Here is a 16,970-nt window from a genome sequence, read left to right as displayed (position 1 = left end):
AACCCACTCCAGTGTTCCTGCCTGGAGAATCCTAGGGACGGGGGAGCCTGGTGGGCTGACGTCTATGGGGTCGCACAGAGTTGGACACGACTGAAGTGACTTAGCAGCAGCAGCAGCAGATTGCCATGCCGCAAAGACTTCTGCAGCCATGGCTTGCAATTCTGTCATTCAATGGTGATGGGTTTTATCTAGCAAGGAAGTAGACAGATGACTTGAAGGATCAATTAAGTTTCTATCTGGAAGAAACTGATTCTTATTACTAGCTCTCATCCACATGTAGTTATCCCCAATAAATTTTAACTTAAAAGAGTATCCTTTTCAGCTAAAAGCTGTAATCTCAATTATCTATGTTTCAGTACAAATCTCTTTCTTACTATTCAAAAATCTTTACCACAAATATGTAACCTGTAATGCAGTCCCTACTCTTTTAATGTTAACCAAAACCCCAAGACAGACAGAATCTCCTTACTTTGAGTTTCTGGGCTTCTCCTCTCACTTTCAGCAGTTCTGTTATAGAGTCCACAAAGCCCTGATAATGAAAGTTGCACATTTTCTCAATTTCTCGGTCATGATTGCGGATGCGAGTTTCAAGCTTCTCCATGAATCGTCCATGTTCTTCACCATCATAGACAGACCTTTTACCAAAAAAAAAAAAAAAAATGCCATGAAGATTAGACACAGATTTATACTTAAGAAAGAGAAACAAAATTACAAACCCACAAGCAAATTTATTTGGAAATCAGATGTTTAAGTAACATAAACCACAGAGTAATTCAGTTGTATTAATGTTGCCCCAATGCTTGATGAATTTTTTTAGAAAAATCTAAAATTTTACTTCCTTATTTATTGAAAAATATTTAAGTGTTTGACAGTAATCATCATAGAATTCTCATCGTACAAAGACTGAATTATAATTCCTCTGTACCTTTCTCAGTTAAACTAATCTAGAAAAACTTAATTTTGGAAAAACCCAACTATACGTTTACTCCAAGATTATACTCAAGAAGCTGACATTGCTAGAGACAAATCACACAGCTGTGCTGCTAAACTCAGTTCAGCTACATCTGATGACAAATTTAAATTGGGCAGCCAAACATCACTAGATAATAATATTAAAATTATCCCACCCAATACCACCACCAAAAAAAATCACTTTGTAGTCTCTAAAATGTGTAAAAACCTTACTTTCTCCACTCCTCAAATGTCCACCCTCTCTGTCACTTTCAGTTGTATTTCACAGAAATATATATATATATGTTATCTATATATACCATATATGTATTATTTCATCTCCTCTCAACCAACCTGCTTACATTTAAAACTCCTATTCTGTCCACCCTCTTGTAACAATAAAAATTCAAGTGTTTATCTATAGTCATTCTTGTTGTCTCTAAGAACTTTACTCCTGCAATTATCCCCTTTCATTCCTACCCTGAATTATATATCTCTTCCACTCTACTAAATCATTCTCATGAATATATAAACATGACTTTATAAAATCCATCTTTACCTACTCGTTTCCCTCCAGCCACCATCTTATGTCACTGCTCCTCTTCCCAGCAAAATTTCTTTCTACCTCCTCACCTCCGAATAGTTAGCATCTTACTGCACCTAATGGCAGCATTTTCTATGGTTTAATATATCTTCCTTCTGGAAACACTCTTTTCTCTAGACTTCAATCATGCCACACTAAGTGGTTTTCATCATTTTACTGACATGCCTTCTTAATCTCCTTCCTGGACTCTTCCTCCTCTATTCTTTTTCTTAATATTCCAAAGAGCTCTTCTCTTACCTACCTGTGCTCTCTCACCAAGAAATGACAGCTAATCCCATGTCTTTATAATATATACCATCTACTATAGTGGTAGACTTCCTAATCTATACCTTCAATTCTGAGCACTTCCCTGAGCACTAGGCTCAAATGCCTAGCTACTATTTAACAACTCCAATTGGATTTTTAAAAATCATCTTGAATTTTAACATAAAAAAAATCATCTATCACCAAACTATCTCCAATCCCAAACTTGATCCTCTCAAAAGCTCTCTACCACTCAGCTACCCATCACAGCTAATGGCGTGTCCAGTTGCCCAAGTCAAATATCCAAATCCAGGAATCATTCCCAATGTACCTCTTTCCATCAAACCTCATCCAATCTGCTAGTAAGTCCTGACAACTTAACCTCCAAAGCATATCTTAAAATTAACCACCATCCCACCATTTCCAATAAAAACCCTAGTCTAAACTTCTATCACTGGCTCACTGGACCAAAGCAATAGCCTCCTAAAACTCTCCATTCGGCACCCCTCACTCCCACTACTTCTTGTTCCAAAGGAGATACTCCACACAGCAGTAAAAATGGCCTTTATGAAGCAGTAGTTCAGATGTTACCCTCTTGTTTGTGCTAGTCAAGGGGCTTCCTTCATAGCTCAGTGCCTGCGATGCAGGAGACGTAGATTCGATTCCTGGGTCAGGGAGACCCTCTGGAGAAAGGAATGGCAACCCACTCCAGTATTCTAACCTGGAGAATCCCACAGAGAGAGGAGCCTGGCAGGCTACAGTCCATGGAGTTGCAAGAGTCGGACTCTCCGATTCCTTCTCTTTACAAAAGGAATAAAAGTCATAAATCCTTATTATCATGGCCTATAACATTCCACATAATCTAGCCTCTGATTATTTCTCTAACATTGTTTCTCCCTAAGTCACACCTCTAGCCTTGCCTTCCTCCATCCTCTATGCTCCTGCTACAGAGGATTTTTTTTAGTCTCTTCCTGCCTCAAGCATTTTGTTTTTGCTGTTCATATGCTAATAACACTCATTCCCTATATCTTCAAACAATTTTCTCCTTCTCATCATTCAGTTTGTTATCTTCCCCCCAACCCATCCCAATTAGATTGTAAGCTCCAGGGCAACAACTTTGTCTGCCACATTCACCTCTATCTCTACAACAATGCCAGATAGGTAATAGGTAGTAAGTAAACACTCACTGACTAAATGAATGACTACTGTTGTCTCTGTTGTTGTTTAGTCGCTCAGTTGTGTCCAATTCTTTGCAACCCCATGGACTGTAGCCCACTAGGCTTCTCCATCCATGGGATTTCCCAGGCAAGAACACTGAAGTGGATTGTCATTTCCTTCTCCAGGAGATCTCGTCGACCCAGGAACTAAACCTGTGTCTCCGGCATGTCCTGCATTGGCAGGCAGATTCTTCACCACTAATGGCACCACTCCAGTGCTCTTGCCTGGAAAATCCCATGGACAGAGAAGCCTGGTGGGCTGCAGTCCATGGGGTCGCAAAGAGTCGGACACGACTGAGCGACTTCACTTTCACTTTTCACTTTCATGCATTGGAGAAGGAAATGGCAGCCCACTCCAGTGTTCTTGCCTGGGGAATCCCAGGGACTGGGGAGCCTGGTGGGCTGCTGTCTATGGGGTCACACAGAGTCGGACACGACTGAAGCGACTTAGCAGCAGCAGCAGCAGTGCCGCCTAGGAAGAACATTATCTCTAAGAGCTCTTAGATCTCTGACATTTATTCAACAAATATACTTTTGCTCATTACCAACATTTTCTGGTTCTATAACCATTTGGGCTTCCCAGGTTGTGCTAGTGGTAGAGAACCCGCCTGCCAGTTCAAGAAATGCAAGTTCAATCCCTGGGCTGGGAAGATCCCCTAAAGGAGGGCGTGGCAACCCACTCCAGTATTCATGCCTGGAGAATCCCACAGACAGAGGAGCCTGGCAGGCTATGGTCCTTAGGGTCACAAAGAGTCAGACACAACTGAAGCAGCTGAGCACACACAGCACGTAATTTGTAGGTACCAGATTACCATCCTGATTCAGCAAGTAAGTTCCATTGCCCAAAACTCAGCAGTAATCATAGAACATAATACATATACAAGTTTGGATTACAGTAAAAATTCTGAACATTTATTTATTAATAAATAAAAGGAAGAGATCTTCAAATAAATTATAAACAACCCCTTCTTTGACAATTAAAACAATTAAAATGCCTAAATGAGCTATCTGTAACTAACCTCAAACAAGCCTAACTGTTCCCCCTCCAAAGGAAAGAAAAAGATTTCCATGTAAAGGCACCAGTGTTCCTTGCCATTTGAAGAAGAGAAATAACCACTGAAAATCCAACCATCTAAATGGCATAAGAAGATTATTACTCAATATTGACACAAGCCTCTTGGTTTCAAATTCAGTTATATCTTGACCCAACAATACTTTTAAGTAGTAAGTATACTTCCTTATACAATGTAAAACTTTCTATTGTTCTCCCTCCAAAGAGCTATATTAATATGCAAAAGACAACCTCAAGGAGAAGAAAATCTCAAAGTTAAGAAGTTCATAATTTATGTTAATAGTGCCTCCCTAGCTCCCTGAAATTTCTATTTTAAAAAGTATAAGTGAAAGAAAGGAAAAGTGGATTTTAGCTGCCTTGACTGTGTGGCCTTGGTGTTTAGCCATGTGATTAACTAGGGGTTAATCTCTAGGACATTCAGCTTTCTCATTTAGGAAATAGGAAGCAATCAATTATAAATTCTTTTTAGCATCAGCCTAGCTCTAAATTTCTACAATTCAATTCCACTTTCAAGTCCAGTCATAAAAACGTAAACATCAAACATTTTTCAGAACAATGTAAAGAGTTAATGTATTTTCTACATCCTTATCACTAAGGCCCCACCTATTTCTCCTATTTTAGGGCCTTTATGATTCTAACACTCTCTTAATTATAATAATGTTGAATAATATGAAAGGCTTATATAGTGGATCTCCTGAGTATCTTGAGAATTTAAGAAGTTAGAATAAAATGTAAAACCTACACTTAAAACAGGAGTTTTAGACTGTGTTTAATTAACATGTGTTCCATGAGTACACAACTGGAAAACCACAATTTCCATATCTTATATGGATTTTGTATGTATAGGAAGAAGCACATATATATAAGTTTTTAGGGAAATATAAATAGTTTTCATCTGGTTATCAAAGGGTTAAAAACCTAAAAGTTTGTTTCAAATTGCCTAACATAGGAAAAGGCAATTATAATTATAGTCAGTACCTAACAGTTCAACTTACATCAGCATTTCACATATATCTCAGACTTAGTGCTAACCAGCCATCAGATATAAAATGCTAAAAACAAAAATAACAAGCCTTAAATTCTGGAAAGGCCATAGATCTCCTGAAATTAATCTAATACTCGTAGTCAACATTGAACTTGAACAAAGAGTTATTTCCCTTCCCCGCAATAAATGAATTAAAACTGGAGAAAGACTGCCATCTAGTGATGGCCCATTTCTAACATTCTTTAAAATTTGATGTGGCCAAGCAAAGGACTGCTTAAAAATCTAAAACTATATTCTATAATACTTGCTAGCCTAAGTCTTATAACTTGCTATTAAATGATATTGTATATAAAGTACTCTAATGTTTAAATGTCCATTTCTAATAGAAAGTAGAATCTTAAAAACAAAGTTCTATGCTTTTGACATGTGGGCCTCAGGTGTGTCATAGTTAAACAAGACTACAAAATAAACGGCACCATGGGTTTAATTATTTGTGATGATTCAACAAATATTCTGGTACCTAGTGAAAGTTAAACAAGAAGATATGCTTGGAAACTAGCAACTTCGTATAGCCTAAATTTTCATTCAACTTCATAAATACTGCCTTGTGCAGTCATTTCCAAAAAACACACCCAAATAAACCACGGGCTTCTGTGAAAACTAAAATGTTTCATCGTAATGTCCATATCTGACACATACTTCTAAACATTGCACCTAAATTAACAGAGATTTTTTTAACTTATAAATAAAACACTTCAGGAATTCTATTCAACAAAAATATTTATTCCCAAGTACTGAATCATAAGAGGATTATATCCCTTGAGAAAGCCTATATCAACTCCCACTGGTTTGTCAAAAGATAAAAAAAATACAATGTAATGAGCATATGTTATCTCATGTAAATCCTAGGCACCTTATAAATTAGACATTATTCTATTCTGAAGAACCTAAAATCCAAGAAGATGAAGTAACTTGCCAAGTCCACACTCCTAGAGAGTATTCTCTGTAGTACACCAGTCTGTCTCCTTTTACAGCAAAGGACAGCAAGAAAGTCACATGGACCCCTAAAACATTAGAGCTGAAAGAGGTCTTGCAAATGGAATACAAAGCCTTTATTGTACAATGGAGGAAACTGAAATCAAGAAAAGTTAAACGCCTTAATCAAAATTACATTGCCTGTTACTAATACACCTGGGCCCAACTCCTCCCCCCCAAAAAAGGAAAAACTAATGCAATATGAAGCCTGACAATGCAATATGAAGCATGGTTTTTAAAAAGACACACATACACACTTCTGCTTTAAGATGAGTCAGTTATCTATTAGCTGTGCCTACACAACAACTATCCCATTCTTCTTCCTATTGGAAGAGGCCCAATTTGTTCTGGTATTTCACCTTTCTATCCTACTCCAAGAGGTGCAGGCACACATGCTTAGTCACTCCAATTATGTCCGATTCTTTTGCAACCCTATGGACTGCAGCCCGCCAGGCCCCTCTGTCCTGGGATTCTCTAGCCAAGAATACTGGAGTGGGTTGCCATGCTCTCCTCCAGGGGAATTTCCCAACCCAGGGATCAAACCAATGTCCCCTGCATCTCCAGCATGACAGGCAGATTCTTTACCCACTGAGCCACGGGGGAAGCCCACTGCAAGAGGTAAAACTAAAACTATTAATAATTTAGACCAGTACAGTAATTTAATTCCCCTAGTCAGTGACCAATTAACAGATGACACAACTCAACTCACTGATGAAGTAAAAGGAAGTTTGGGAGTAAGGATCCAAAGAAAGGCTTCTTTCCTGAAGGATGCAGGAAAAGAAACTGCTTTTTCTACTTTGGAAATTGTTCTGTATAATGAATGCTTTGGGATGCAGCAACCATCCAGAGATGAGAGGAGATATTGCCAATAACTTGATAATTCCAACGAGGAGAGAAAATAACTGGGTCCTTAATGATGAACCTTGAATAGTCCTATCTCCAGTCTTCATTTTATGTGTGATAAGAAATGTTCTATTTTAAGGAAAACTTCCTATTTCCACTTTGTCTTAATAGTCTGCTACTTGCAAAGGAAAGTATCCTAAATGCTTACCACTGTTCATTCTTCAAAGGTAGCAGGCAAATCAAAGAAAACAAGCAGCAGCCAAAGCAGCCAAAGTCTAAATATGGCTAAGGAATCCTGTTTCCAGGACCTACACTGCTCTTCCCCATTTTCTTTTAGTTAAGAGTTAACTCCCAATTCACTCTTCAAATCTCAGCTTGCACCTTTCTTTTACTGGGAAACATTCTCTAAACATAGACTCTGTTATGTGTTTCTCTTTTGTTATTAGTGCCATTTCAGAACTTGTTTAATTCTTTTCTGATTACCCATTCACTTGTCAATTTCCCCATACCAAAAGGTTAATCTCCTTGTCCACTGAGACTGTGTCTTACCCATTTTATCTCCAGCTAACAGCACAGACACTGGCATAGAGGAGACCCTCCATATATGCTAAAAACAGAGAAAGAGAAGGAAGGGTAGGAAACTAAGATGTAGGTTTCTGATTGCCTCAAAGATAGATACAAACAAGTATTATATTAAACAAAGTTTATCTGTTGAGATGTTTTCAGAACCAAAGAGAACTTCAAGACACAAAGGACTAAACATTTTGCTTTTGTTTTTGATTAATCCAAGAAAAAAAATTTAGAGTTTGGTTTGTTCTTTTCTTTTTCATATATATGTTTTTTAACTTCTGTCATGGTTTTAGTCATGAAACATTTTCTTCTCATTAAGCTCCATAAAAGCATCATTAGAATTTCTTGTTTATTCCAAAAGTTAAAAATAAAATGGAAAAACAGATCTGAGCATTATGTTGCAAGAGAAACTGCAGGAGGTCAAGAAGAGTTTAAAGTTCCTTCCCTTCCTTGCTTCAGTTTGTCTATCAATTTAATTCAGGCCTTACTAAGGTAATTTGAATGCCCTGATTGCAAAAGGTGAAAGAAGATCACTGTATATTATCATCAATGACAGGGGAAGGATATGCTAATAGATGAGGTCTAAGTTGAAGACCACAATCAAATGTTTTTGTACAGCCACAGGAGATCAAATACATTCAGATCCTTTTCCCACTCTTACAGATACCAAGGTATACGACTAGCTTCACCAAGATAGCCCATGCAACCAAAAGAAGTTGTGATGGAACTCTCCCGCAAGGCAGGAGGGAAACCCACTTCCATGAAAGCTACTTTTAAAGGGATAAAAACAGAGTGGAGAACTTTCAAATGGCACTTAGCCATAGAGCCTACTAAAAACCTGGTACTGGTTAAACAGCACAGGAAAATGGCCCTTGTCACAAAACATCAGTCAAATCAACAACAGACTGTTAGGAAATAAACTAATGAAAGCAATTCAGTTCAGTTCCTGTCATGTCCAACTCTTTACAACTCCAGGACTGCAGCACGCCAGGCTTCCCTGTCTATCGCCAACTCCCCAAGCTTGTTCAAACTCGTGTCCATCGAGTGGGTGATGTCATCCAACCATCTTGTCCTCTGTTGTCCCCTTCTCCTCCTGCCCCCAATCCCTCCCAGCATCAGGGTCTTTTCCAGTGAGTTAGTTCTTCACATCAGGTGGCCAAAGTACTGGAGCTTCAGCTTCAGCATCAGTCCTTCCAATGAATATTTCCTTTAGGATTGACTGGTTTGATCTCCCTGCAGTCCAGGGGACTCTCAAGAGTCTTCTCCAACACCACAGTTCAAAAGCATCAGTTCTTCAGCACTCAGCTTTCTTTATGGTCCAACTCTCACATCCATACACGACTACTGGAAAAACCATAGCTTTGTCTGGATGGATCTTTGTTGGCAAAGTAATGTCTCTGCTTTTTAATATGCTGTCTAGGTTGGTCATATCTTCTCTTCCAAGGAGCAAGCATCTTTTAATTTCATGGCTGCAGTCACCATCTGCAGTGATTTTGGAGTCCAAGAAAATAAAGTCTGTCACTGTTTCCATTGTTTCCCCATCTATTTGCCATGAAGTGATGGGAACAGATGCCATGATCTTGATTTTCTGAATGTTGAGTTTTAAACCAACTTTTTCACTCTCTTTCACTTACATCAAGAGGCTCTTTAGTTCTTCTTCACCTTCTGCCATAAGGGTGGTGTCATCTGTATATCTGAGGTTATTGATATTTCTCCCTGCAATCTTGATTCCAGTTTGTGCTTCATCCAGCCCAGCATTTCACATAATATACTCTGCACATAAGTTAAACAAGCAGGGTGACAATATACAGCCTTGATACGAAAGCAAGGAAACTCCAAAGTAAAGATACGAAGAATGCTCTAACTACTACCAAGATAATGTCACACTGTTAGAACAAGTAATCAGCACAAGTAACTGAAGACATAAAGGCACTACAGGATATGTTAGTGCCTTCATCTTGACCTCTGTATCAATTTGTATTAAGTGTAATAAGATTTATCCCATTGTAGTTTTCAGTGGTAGTCATAAAATCTGGCAGCTAAAAGTTAGATTTTAGATACTGCTGTCAAATAAAACAAATACTCCAACTATGGCCTGGTTATACAGACTGAATCTAAACTGGAAAACTGCTGAAAGTAGAGTGGTGATACAGTTGGTAAATACAGGGTTATAATTAACATCAGTAGATAAGCTCCAGTTTCATTGCCTGGAATTCAAAGTGTCAAATTTAACACTTAAACATGCAAAGTTGGAACTAAATAAAACTACTGACTCACTTACTGTCTACCACTACCATAATCGTCTGGATTTAGGGTATATTAGTAAAACTCTTCAAGATCCTTTACAAAAGATTTAAGTATTTAAGTAATTATTCTGAAGAGCTCTGAAAATATTTTAAAAGACTGCCTATTAATTGAAGAAATGATTCAGCTTCTCCACACTTAAAATTATAATTATGGTTTCAATAACAAGGACCATAAAGGTATTCATACAGAAAAGCAAACCAATGAAGGGTGGGTATTAGAAACATTTCAGTGAATAGTTCTGGTCTCCTTATGCATGTAGATTTAATGTGGGCCCAACAAAATTCAACCAACCAAGTTTCCCAGAAAACTTTGAAAATTTGAAAAATTCCATGATTTACTGATTCTGGGAAAACGGGTTGGTTGAATTCTGTTGCTGCTGCTGCTGCTGCTAAGTCGCTTCAGTCGTGTCCGACTCTGTGCGACCCCATAGACGGCAGCCCACCAGGCTCCCCAGTCCCTGGGATTCTCCAGGCAAGAACACTGGAGTGGGTTGCCATTTCCTTCTCCAATGCATGAAAGCGAAAAAATAAAGTGAAGTCGCTCAGTCGTGTCCGACTCCTAGCGACCCCATGGACTGCAGCCCACCAGGCCCCTCCGTCCATGGGATTTTCCAGGCAAGAGTACTGGAGTGGGATGCCATTGCCTTCTCCGTGAATTTTGTTAGGCCCACATTAATAAATCTGACATCATTTGTAAATGTGTATGTCATTTGTAAATATTTATTATACTTACATAGGTATACATCATATACACATATAGGTATATTACATAGTGTGTATGCTATATGTATGAGTGTAGTCTTACACACACACACACACACACACACACCACATTTTTCTGATTTTCTGAGAAAAGAACCTGACTTGGCAAAATAACATTCAATTCCTGGTTCAATTTTGTACACCATGGCCAAAACTGAGCACAATTTAAGACTCATTAAGCAGTGAAGACCCTGAAAGGAAGATGGATAAAAGGTATCAGAATAGTTTCCATCCTAAAAAATGATGGAGACTAAGTAGGCAAAACAGGATAAAACTCCATAAACAATACACAAGACTGAATATACCATGAAAAACGTCCCTACTATCAAACTTCTAAAACTGCTGGATTAAGTTTCTAAATCTTTTCTAGTGCATGACTAAGCAAAAAAAGAAAAGATTTCCAGAGGCTAAAACAAAACTGGAAGAGGAATCCAGATTCCACCAATCCCTTATAACCTAATGCTTCTATTTTATAGCTATCTAGAGAAAAAGAGACAAAACCTAGGGCCCATAAGAGACAGAGAGTCCAGTAAGAGGCCTCCAAATGAATAAAGCCAAGATACCCAACAGCTACTCCCTTAGTTAAAGATGTAGAAAAATTCTTCCCCATAACAGAAGGTTGAAAGGAAACTTACTTGCTTTGGCTAGGGAAGTGGGGGATGGACTCCTGGGATAATTTGAAGCCACAAGCTGGCCCTTCTCACCCAAAGGGAGGGCCTATGTTCATACCATTACCTGTGTGGTCTAAGATATATCAAACTGAGAATTTATTTTAAAAGTCGTCCCAGTCTGGTGGTCAGTATCCCCAGAAAACTGACTGAAGAAAAGGAAAAACTTCTCTAGAGGAATACATCTTAAGTCATAGTTCTAATTAGTGTCACAAATAACATTCCTTTGAGCTGAACTCAAGTATCAAAAACAATGAAACACACAAAGAAACAAAGCATGATAAATAAGAATCAACAAAAATAACAGAATTAGACTTGCAAAGACTTGAAAATAAATATGTATAAGTTAAAATTAAACATGTAATACATTTAAATAAATATGAGGGAACTACAAAAACAAAAACAGACATACTGAAAAAGATAGAACTTTTGGAATAAAAGTTATAATAATTACTGATATTTTAAAATTTAATAAGTGGGAAGGGATAATATTTGACTAGGAAGTATACGTAAAACCTACACAAAATGTAGCACAAAGACAAAAAATGTAAAATGTCTTAGTCTGTTGGGTGGCTATACAAAATATCACAGACTGGGTAACTTATAAACAACAAATAAATTCCTCTCTCACAGTGCTGGAGGGTAGAAGTCTGAGATCAGGGTGTTAGCATGGTCAGGTAAGGGCTCTCTCTTCTGGGCAGCCAACTTGTATCCTCACAGAGCTGAAAGGGCAAGCAAGCTCTCTGGGGCCTCTTTATAATGGCTCAAAAAACTAATCCTGTCCATGAAGCCTCCACTTTCTTGACATAATCACCCCTAAAGGTACTACATTAAATCTCTTAATACCATCACTTTAGAGTTAGAATTTCAACATACGAATTTTGATGGGAGACACAAAACACTCAACCTATAGCAGAAAACATTAAAGAGAGCTTAAGAACATAGAGAATAGGATGGGTTTAATGGGAGCTCTAGTAAGAAATAACAAACAGGTAATATTAATATCCAGAGCAACAGCTGAAGATTTCCCAATATTGATAAAAGATACAAAGAAGTTATTATTCTAGAAATAAAAAAGACAAACCTATAAACCTCACCAAAATAAGTCTTCCAACAGAGGAAGGGCACTCCTCTCTGTTGAGCTTTATCAATCAACATTTAGAACTGGCTGTCATTCTCTTCAGGACTCAACTACAGTAATATATAGAACCTCACACTGATGGAGCTAATTATACAATTAGATAAACTGTGAGCACCATTCAAACATTTGGTATGTCTTTTATCAACTCATTCTTCCACTTTCACAATTTACTCTCCCAACAAATGACTTTGCCATCTATTTCATAAAGAAAATTCAGGCATATTAGGCATGAATCTTCTTAATCTTCAAGTCTATCTCTGTCTCCATATACCCTAACATTTGTACATTCCTATCACAATTAATTGAAAGAAGAGAGTGAAAAAGCTGGCTTAAAACTCAACATTCAAAAAACGAAAATCATGTCATCTGGTCCTATCATTTCATGGCAAATAGATGGGGAAACCATGGAAAAAATGACAGATTATTTTCTTGGGCTCCAAAATCAGGGCAGATGGTGACTGCAGCCATGAAATTAAAAGACACTTGCTCCTTGGAAGAAAAGCTATTAAAAAGCAGAGACATTACTTTGCCAACAAAGGTCCATCCAGACAAAGCTATGGTTTTTCCAGTAGTCGTGTATGGATGTGAGAGTTGCACCATAAAGAAAGCTGAGCGCTGGAGAACTGATGCTTTTGAACTGTGGTGTTGGAGAAGACTCTTGAGAGTCCCCTGGACTGCAAGGAGATCAAACCAGTCCATCCTAAAGGAAATCAGTCCTGAATATTCATTGGAAGGACTGATGCTGAAGCTGAAGCTCCAATACTTTGGCCACCTGATGCAAAGAACTGATACTCATTGGAAAAGACCCTGATACTGGGAAGGATTGAAGGCAGGAGGAGAAGGGGACAACAGAGGACGAGATGATGAGACGGCATCACCTATTTGATGGACAGGAGTTTGAGTTTGAGTTCTAGGAGTTGGTGATGGACAGGGAAGCCTGGCGTGCTGCAGTCCATGGGGTCTCAAAGAGTTAGACACAACTGAGTGACTCAACTGAACTGATTTCAACAAAATAGATGATCTACCTTACTTTAATACTATGTTCTAAAAATCTCCTTTCTCCTGTACCCCATCAAAACATCTTTAAATGTCTATAGTTTTCATGTTTTAGCTCTACTGACTTCTTTTTCTTAACAAAACATGCCACCTCTTAATAAAACAACTGGGCTCTTTTTTTTTTTAAGAAGTACTATTATTAAAATCTCTTTTCCAGTAACTTTAATCTGGTATCCTTTCTCTTTCCTGTTTTCTCCTTTCACAGTTAAGATTCTTTAAAGAGCAGTCCATATTCATTGCCTCCATTTCCTCAAGTTAGATTTGCTCTTCAACCCAGCATACCTGTTTCTTACCACATCACCACAAAGAACCTATTCTTGCTAACTAAGGTCACTAAAAGCCTACTAACTGTCAAATCAAATATTCATTCTTCCATTCATCATTTGCTTGATTCCTTCTTTGTATGTGCCACTGCTAACCAACTCTTCTTTCTGAAATATCTTCTCCCAGAGTTTCTATTATAGTCCCCTTCTCAGTCTTCAATAATTCTTCTTCCTTCTGGCCCTCAATATCTGCTCAGACTTCACCTCTTCTCATTCTTCAAACTCCCTAAGAGATATCTATCAATACTTTAGCTTTCACTGTTAATTAAACATCTTGGGTTTCCAAATCCGTAACAAGGAATATCTGTCAAATCCCACAAACCTGAATATTCAACCAGTATTCATCCTCAAATACATCTCAAACTGTGCATCTCAAAAGCTAAACCATTAGCTTTTCTTCCCAAACCTACACGTCCCTCCTATATTTACCATCTCAACTGAAACAAACACCAGCCAACCAGTTACCCAAACTAGAAATACATAAATTAATCTTGACACTTCACTCCACCTTGCACCTGCCTCTAACTAATCAATCCCTAAGGCCTCCTAATTTAATTCCATAATAGCTTTTCTATGCTTCTCTTCCTCCCTATCCTCCCCTGCCACCGCCTTGCCTCATGTCATTATTTCTTTTCTGAGCAACTGTTTTCACCTCCCTCTTCATCTTTCCCTAAAAATCCATGTTTAATACTTCTTTTGCAGTAACCTTTAAATGAACTATGATCATAAAACACACACCACAATTTAGGATTAAGTTCTGCCTCAGGATCAAATCCAAATTCCCTAGCATAGAATATGAGACACCTCCATGTACAGATTTACCTCTGAGTACTCCCCATACCACTCTACAACTCTGCTTAAAGTTCCTTGAGTGTACTATATAATCCCTCTGCCCACAATCTTCTTACTATCACTTTAGGTGGCAAATTCCCCCTTGTCCTTCAAGATTCAGCTCATAACACTCTCTAAAACCTCCTTTCCTACTACAACTACTCTAACCCGATATAGAAACTCCCCTCCTTACAAACTAGGCAGAACCTAAGAAACTGTTTATAAAACCAGAAAGAATTTAAACTTGTACACTCTCAAGACATTTACACCAAACAGGATTATGAGTCCATTCTTTGAAGATTCATACTGAAGGTTACTTTTCTGTTACTTTCCCAAAAAGAAGCCAACTTCAACTACATTAAAAGCTTTTTATAGCATGTAATAGCCTACTTTTAAGAAATATATTTAAAATTCAATTTTAAAAATGAGGAAACAATATCTGTTGAAACACCCAGACCTACCCTTGATAGGAAGTGATATAAGTGGCTCCTTCATAGCCACAGTATCCTCATTTACCACCTCATTTTGACACTGTACAATGTGAACCGTCCTTGATCCTATTAACCCATGTGTGGCTTGAGGTAAGTTTCACCAGAAGTACTATCATCTTGTTTTCTTCTTGAACAAATGCATAGTATTATCCTAGAAATTAATGGGCACCACCTCTAATGACATTCACCAATGGAAAGCTGAGTTGATATGCTTTTGTTTTGAAATGTTTATTTGTTCATATTTTTGAACAGGCACTATATTGAGCAGTCTACATGGTAATGCAGTCTACACAGTAATGATTTATTTACATGTCTATCTCTCCTACAGGACCACAAGTTGCTTGAGGGTTTATACCTGGAACAATGCCCACCTCCCACAGAGAAAACATTATAAAGTGACAAAGGGCCTAAAGCAATGCCCCAAAATGTTTGAATATTTAGACCTTCTCCAAAGACAAGCACTAGAGTTAATAATAAACATTCTTGCTTCAAAAGTAAATTCAAGTTCTAGCAGTGCAAATAATTTATACTTCAGCTAAAATGCTTAACAGAAAAAGGAGGAGTTAGAGGAAGAAAAGAAGGAACTTAGAAGGTTCAAGAAAATCTACCATAGAAGAGAAGTGTCTGGGAATAATTTATTTCCCTGCTGCTGCTGCTGTAAGTCGCTTCAGTCGTGTCCAACTCTGTGCGACCCCACAGACGGCAGCCCACCAGGCTCCCCCTCCCTGGGATTCTCCAGGCAAGAACACTGGAGTGGGTTGCCATTTCCTTCTCCAATGCATGAAAGTGAAAAGCCAAAGTGAAGTCGCTCTGTCATGTCCGACTCTTCGCAACCCCATGCACTGCAGCCCACCAGGCTCCTCCGTCCATGGGATTTTCTAGGCAAAAGTACTGGAGTGGGGTGCCATCGCCTTCTCTGAATTTATTTCCCTAGCTTTCCTCAAACTTTCTCTGGAAGCTAGGAGAAGGAAGATGATTAAATTGCAACAAAACCTGGCTCTGAAGGGAACCGGTGTTTCTAGACCTAGTTGCCAGTAGAGGCGGAGGGTAACAGCAGTCCCTAAGGGCTTTTAGAAAACAATTGCTTCCAAGTGGAAATTTTTTACGGTAATCTGCAGCCTGGAGCCACTTTTTTTTTTTTGCTTGCTTTCTTAACTACTGATGATTAAACCATGGACAACCAGATTGCAACAGTGGAAATAGTTAGATAGCTCCCAAACATCATGGTTATATGCTCCAAATTACAAAGCTAACTCTCAAAGGAGAGAAAAATCTGCTGGGAAAGTCTTTCTTTTTTGAAGGAGGAGGGGAGGATAGAGTCTGTTAAAGATTTGTATCTGGTAGAACATAAAAGTAGTCAAGAATTCTGTATCATAATGATAAACATCAGTCTCATACCCAGAACAGACACTATAATGTACAATCACAGAAAGCTGAACAGAGCAATACTAAACGTCCTGCTATTTAGCAATTTTTCACTACTCTATTTTGACCTGGATAAAGTGTCTGATTAAATGGTTATCATAGTAGTATGAAGAGAAATCCTACCATACATCTTATGGAACAGCTAAATTGATTTATGCCTAATTGTGGTTGTGAAAAAAGTCTGAGGTATATGTCTAAGTTTGTAATGATGGCTCAAGAATGTGAGTGAAAAAAGTCACTTACAGTACCAACTCATAAAGAAAACTAGAAGCCAGTCATTCAACCACCCAGCAATTGAGTCTAGGAAATCTTATTACACCAATATCACCCAGAACATTAAATGATAAATCCAGCTCAAAATTATAGTAACATATATTATTATATGTTACAAAAGTAAATAAATAAATCTTTTAAAAAAAATAATCCCACTGTTATTATCATCATTTC

General features: G+C 38.1%; 1 protein-coding gene across 6 annotated transcripts in view; it reads right to left on the bottom strand.

Moving 5' to 3' along the window:
• The window catches only part of EXOC6B (exocyst complex component 6B), a 723,334-nt gene that overhangs the window by 630,210 nt on the left and 76,154 nt on the right, over window positions 1-16,970 (bottom strand). For all 6 annotated transcript variants that reach the window (XM_045162201.1, XM_045162198.1, XM_045162202.1 and 3 more), the window contains one exon: window positions 470-635. In XM_045162201.1, coding sequence (XP_045018136.1) covers window positions 470-601 — 132 coding nt within the window. In that variant the 5' untranslated portion in view covers window positions 602-635. The remainder of the gene's footprint in view (window positions 1-469; window positions 636-16,970) is intronic.

The sequence above is a fragment of the Bubalus bubalis genome, chromosome 12, assembly GCF_019923935.1.
Source record: "Bubalus bubalis isolate 160015118507 breed Murrah chromosome 12, NDDB_SH_1, whole genome shotgun sequence".
Classification (NCBI taxonomy): domain Eukaryota; kingdom Metazoa; phylum Chordata; class Mammalia; order Artiodactyla; family Bovidae; genus Bubalus; species Bubalus bubalis.
The sequence above is the reverse complement of the archived record's forward strand: the minus strand, read 5'-3'. Positions and strand labels throughout refer to the sequence as shown.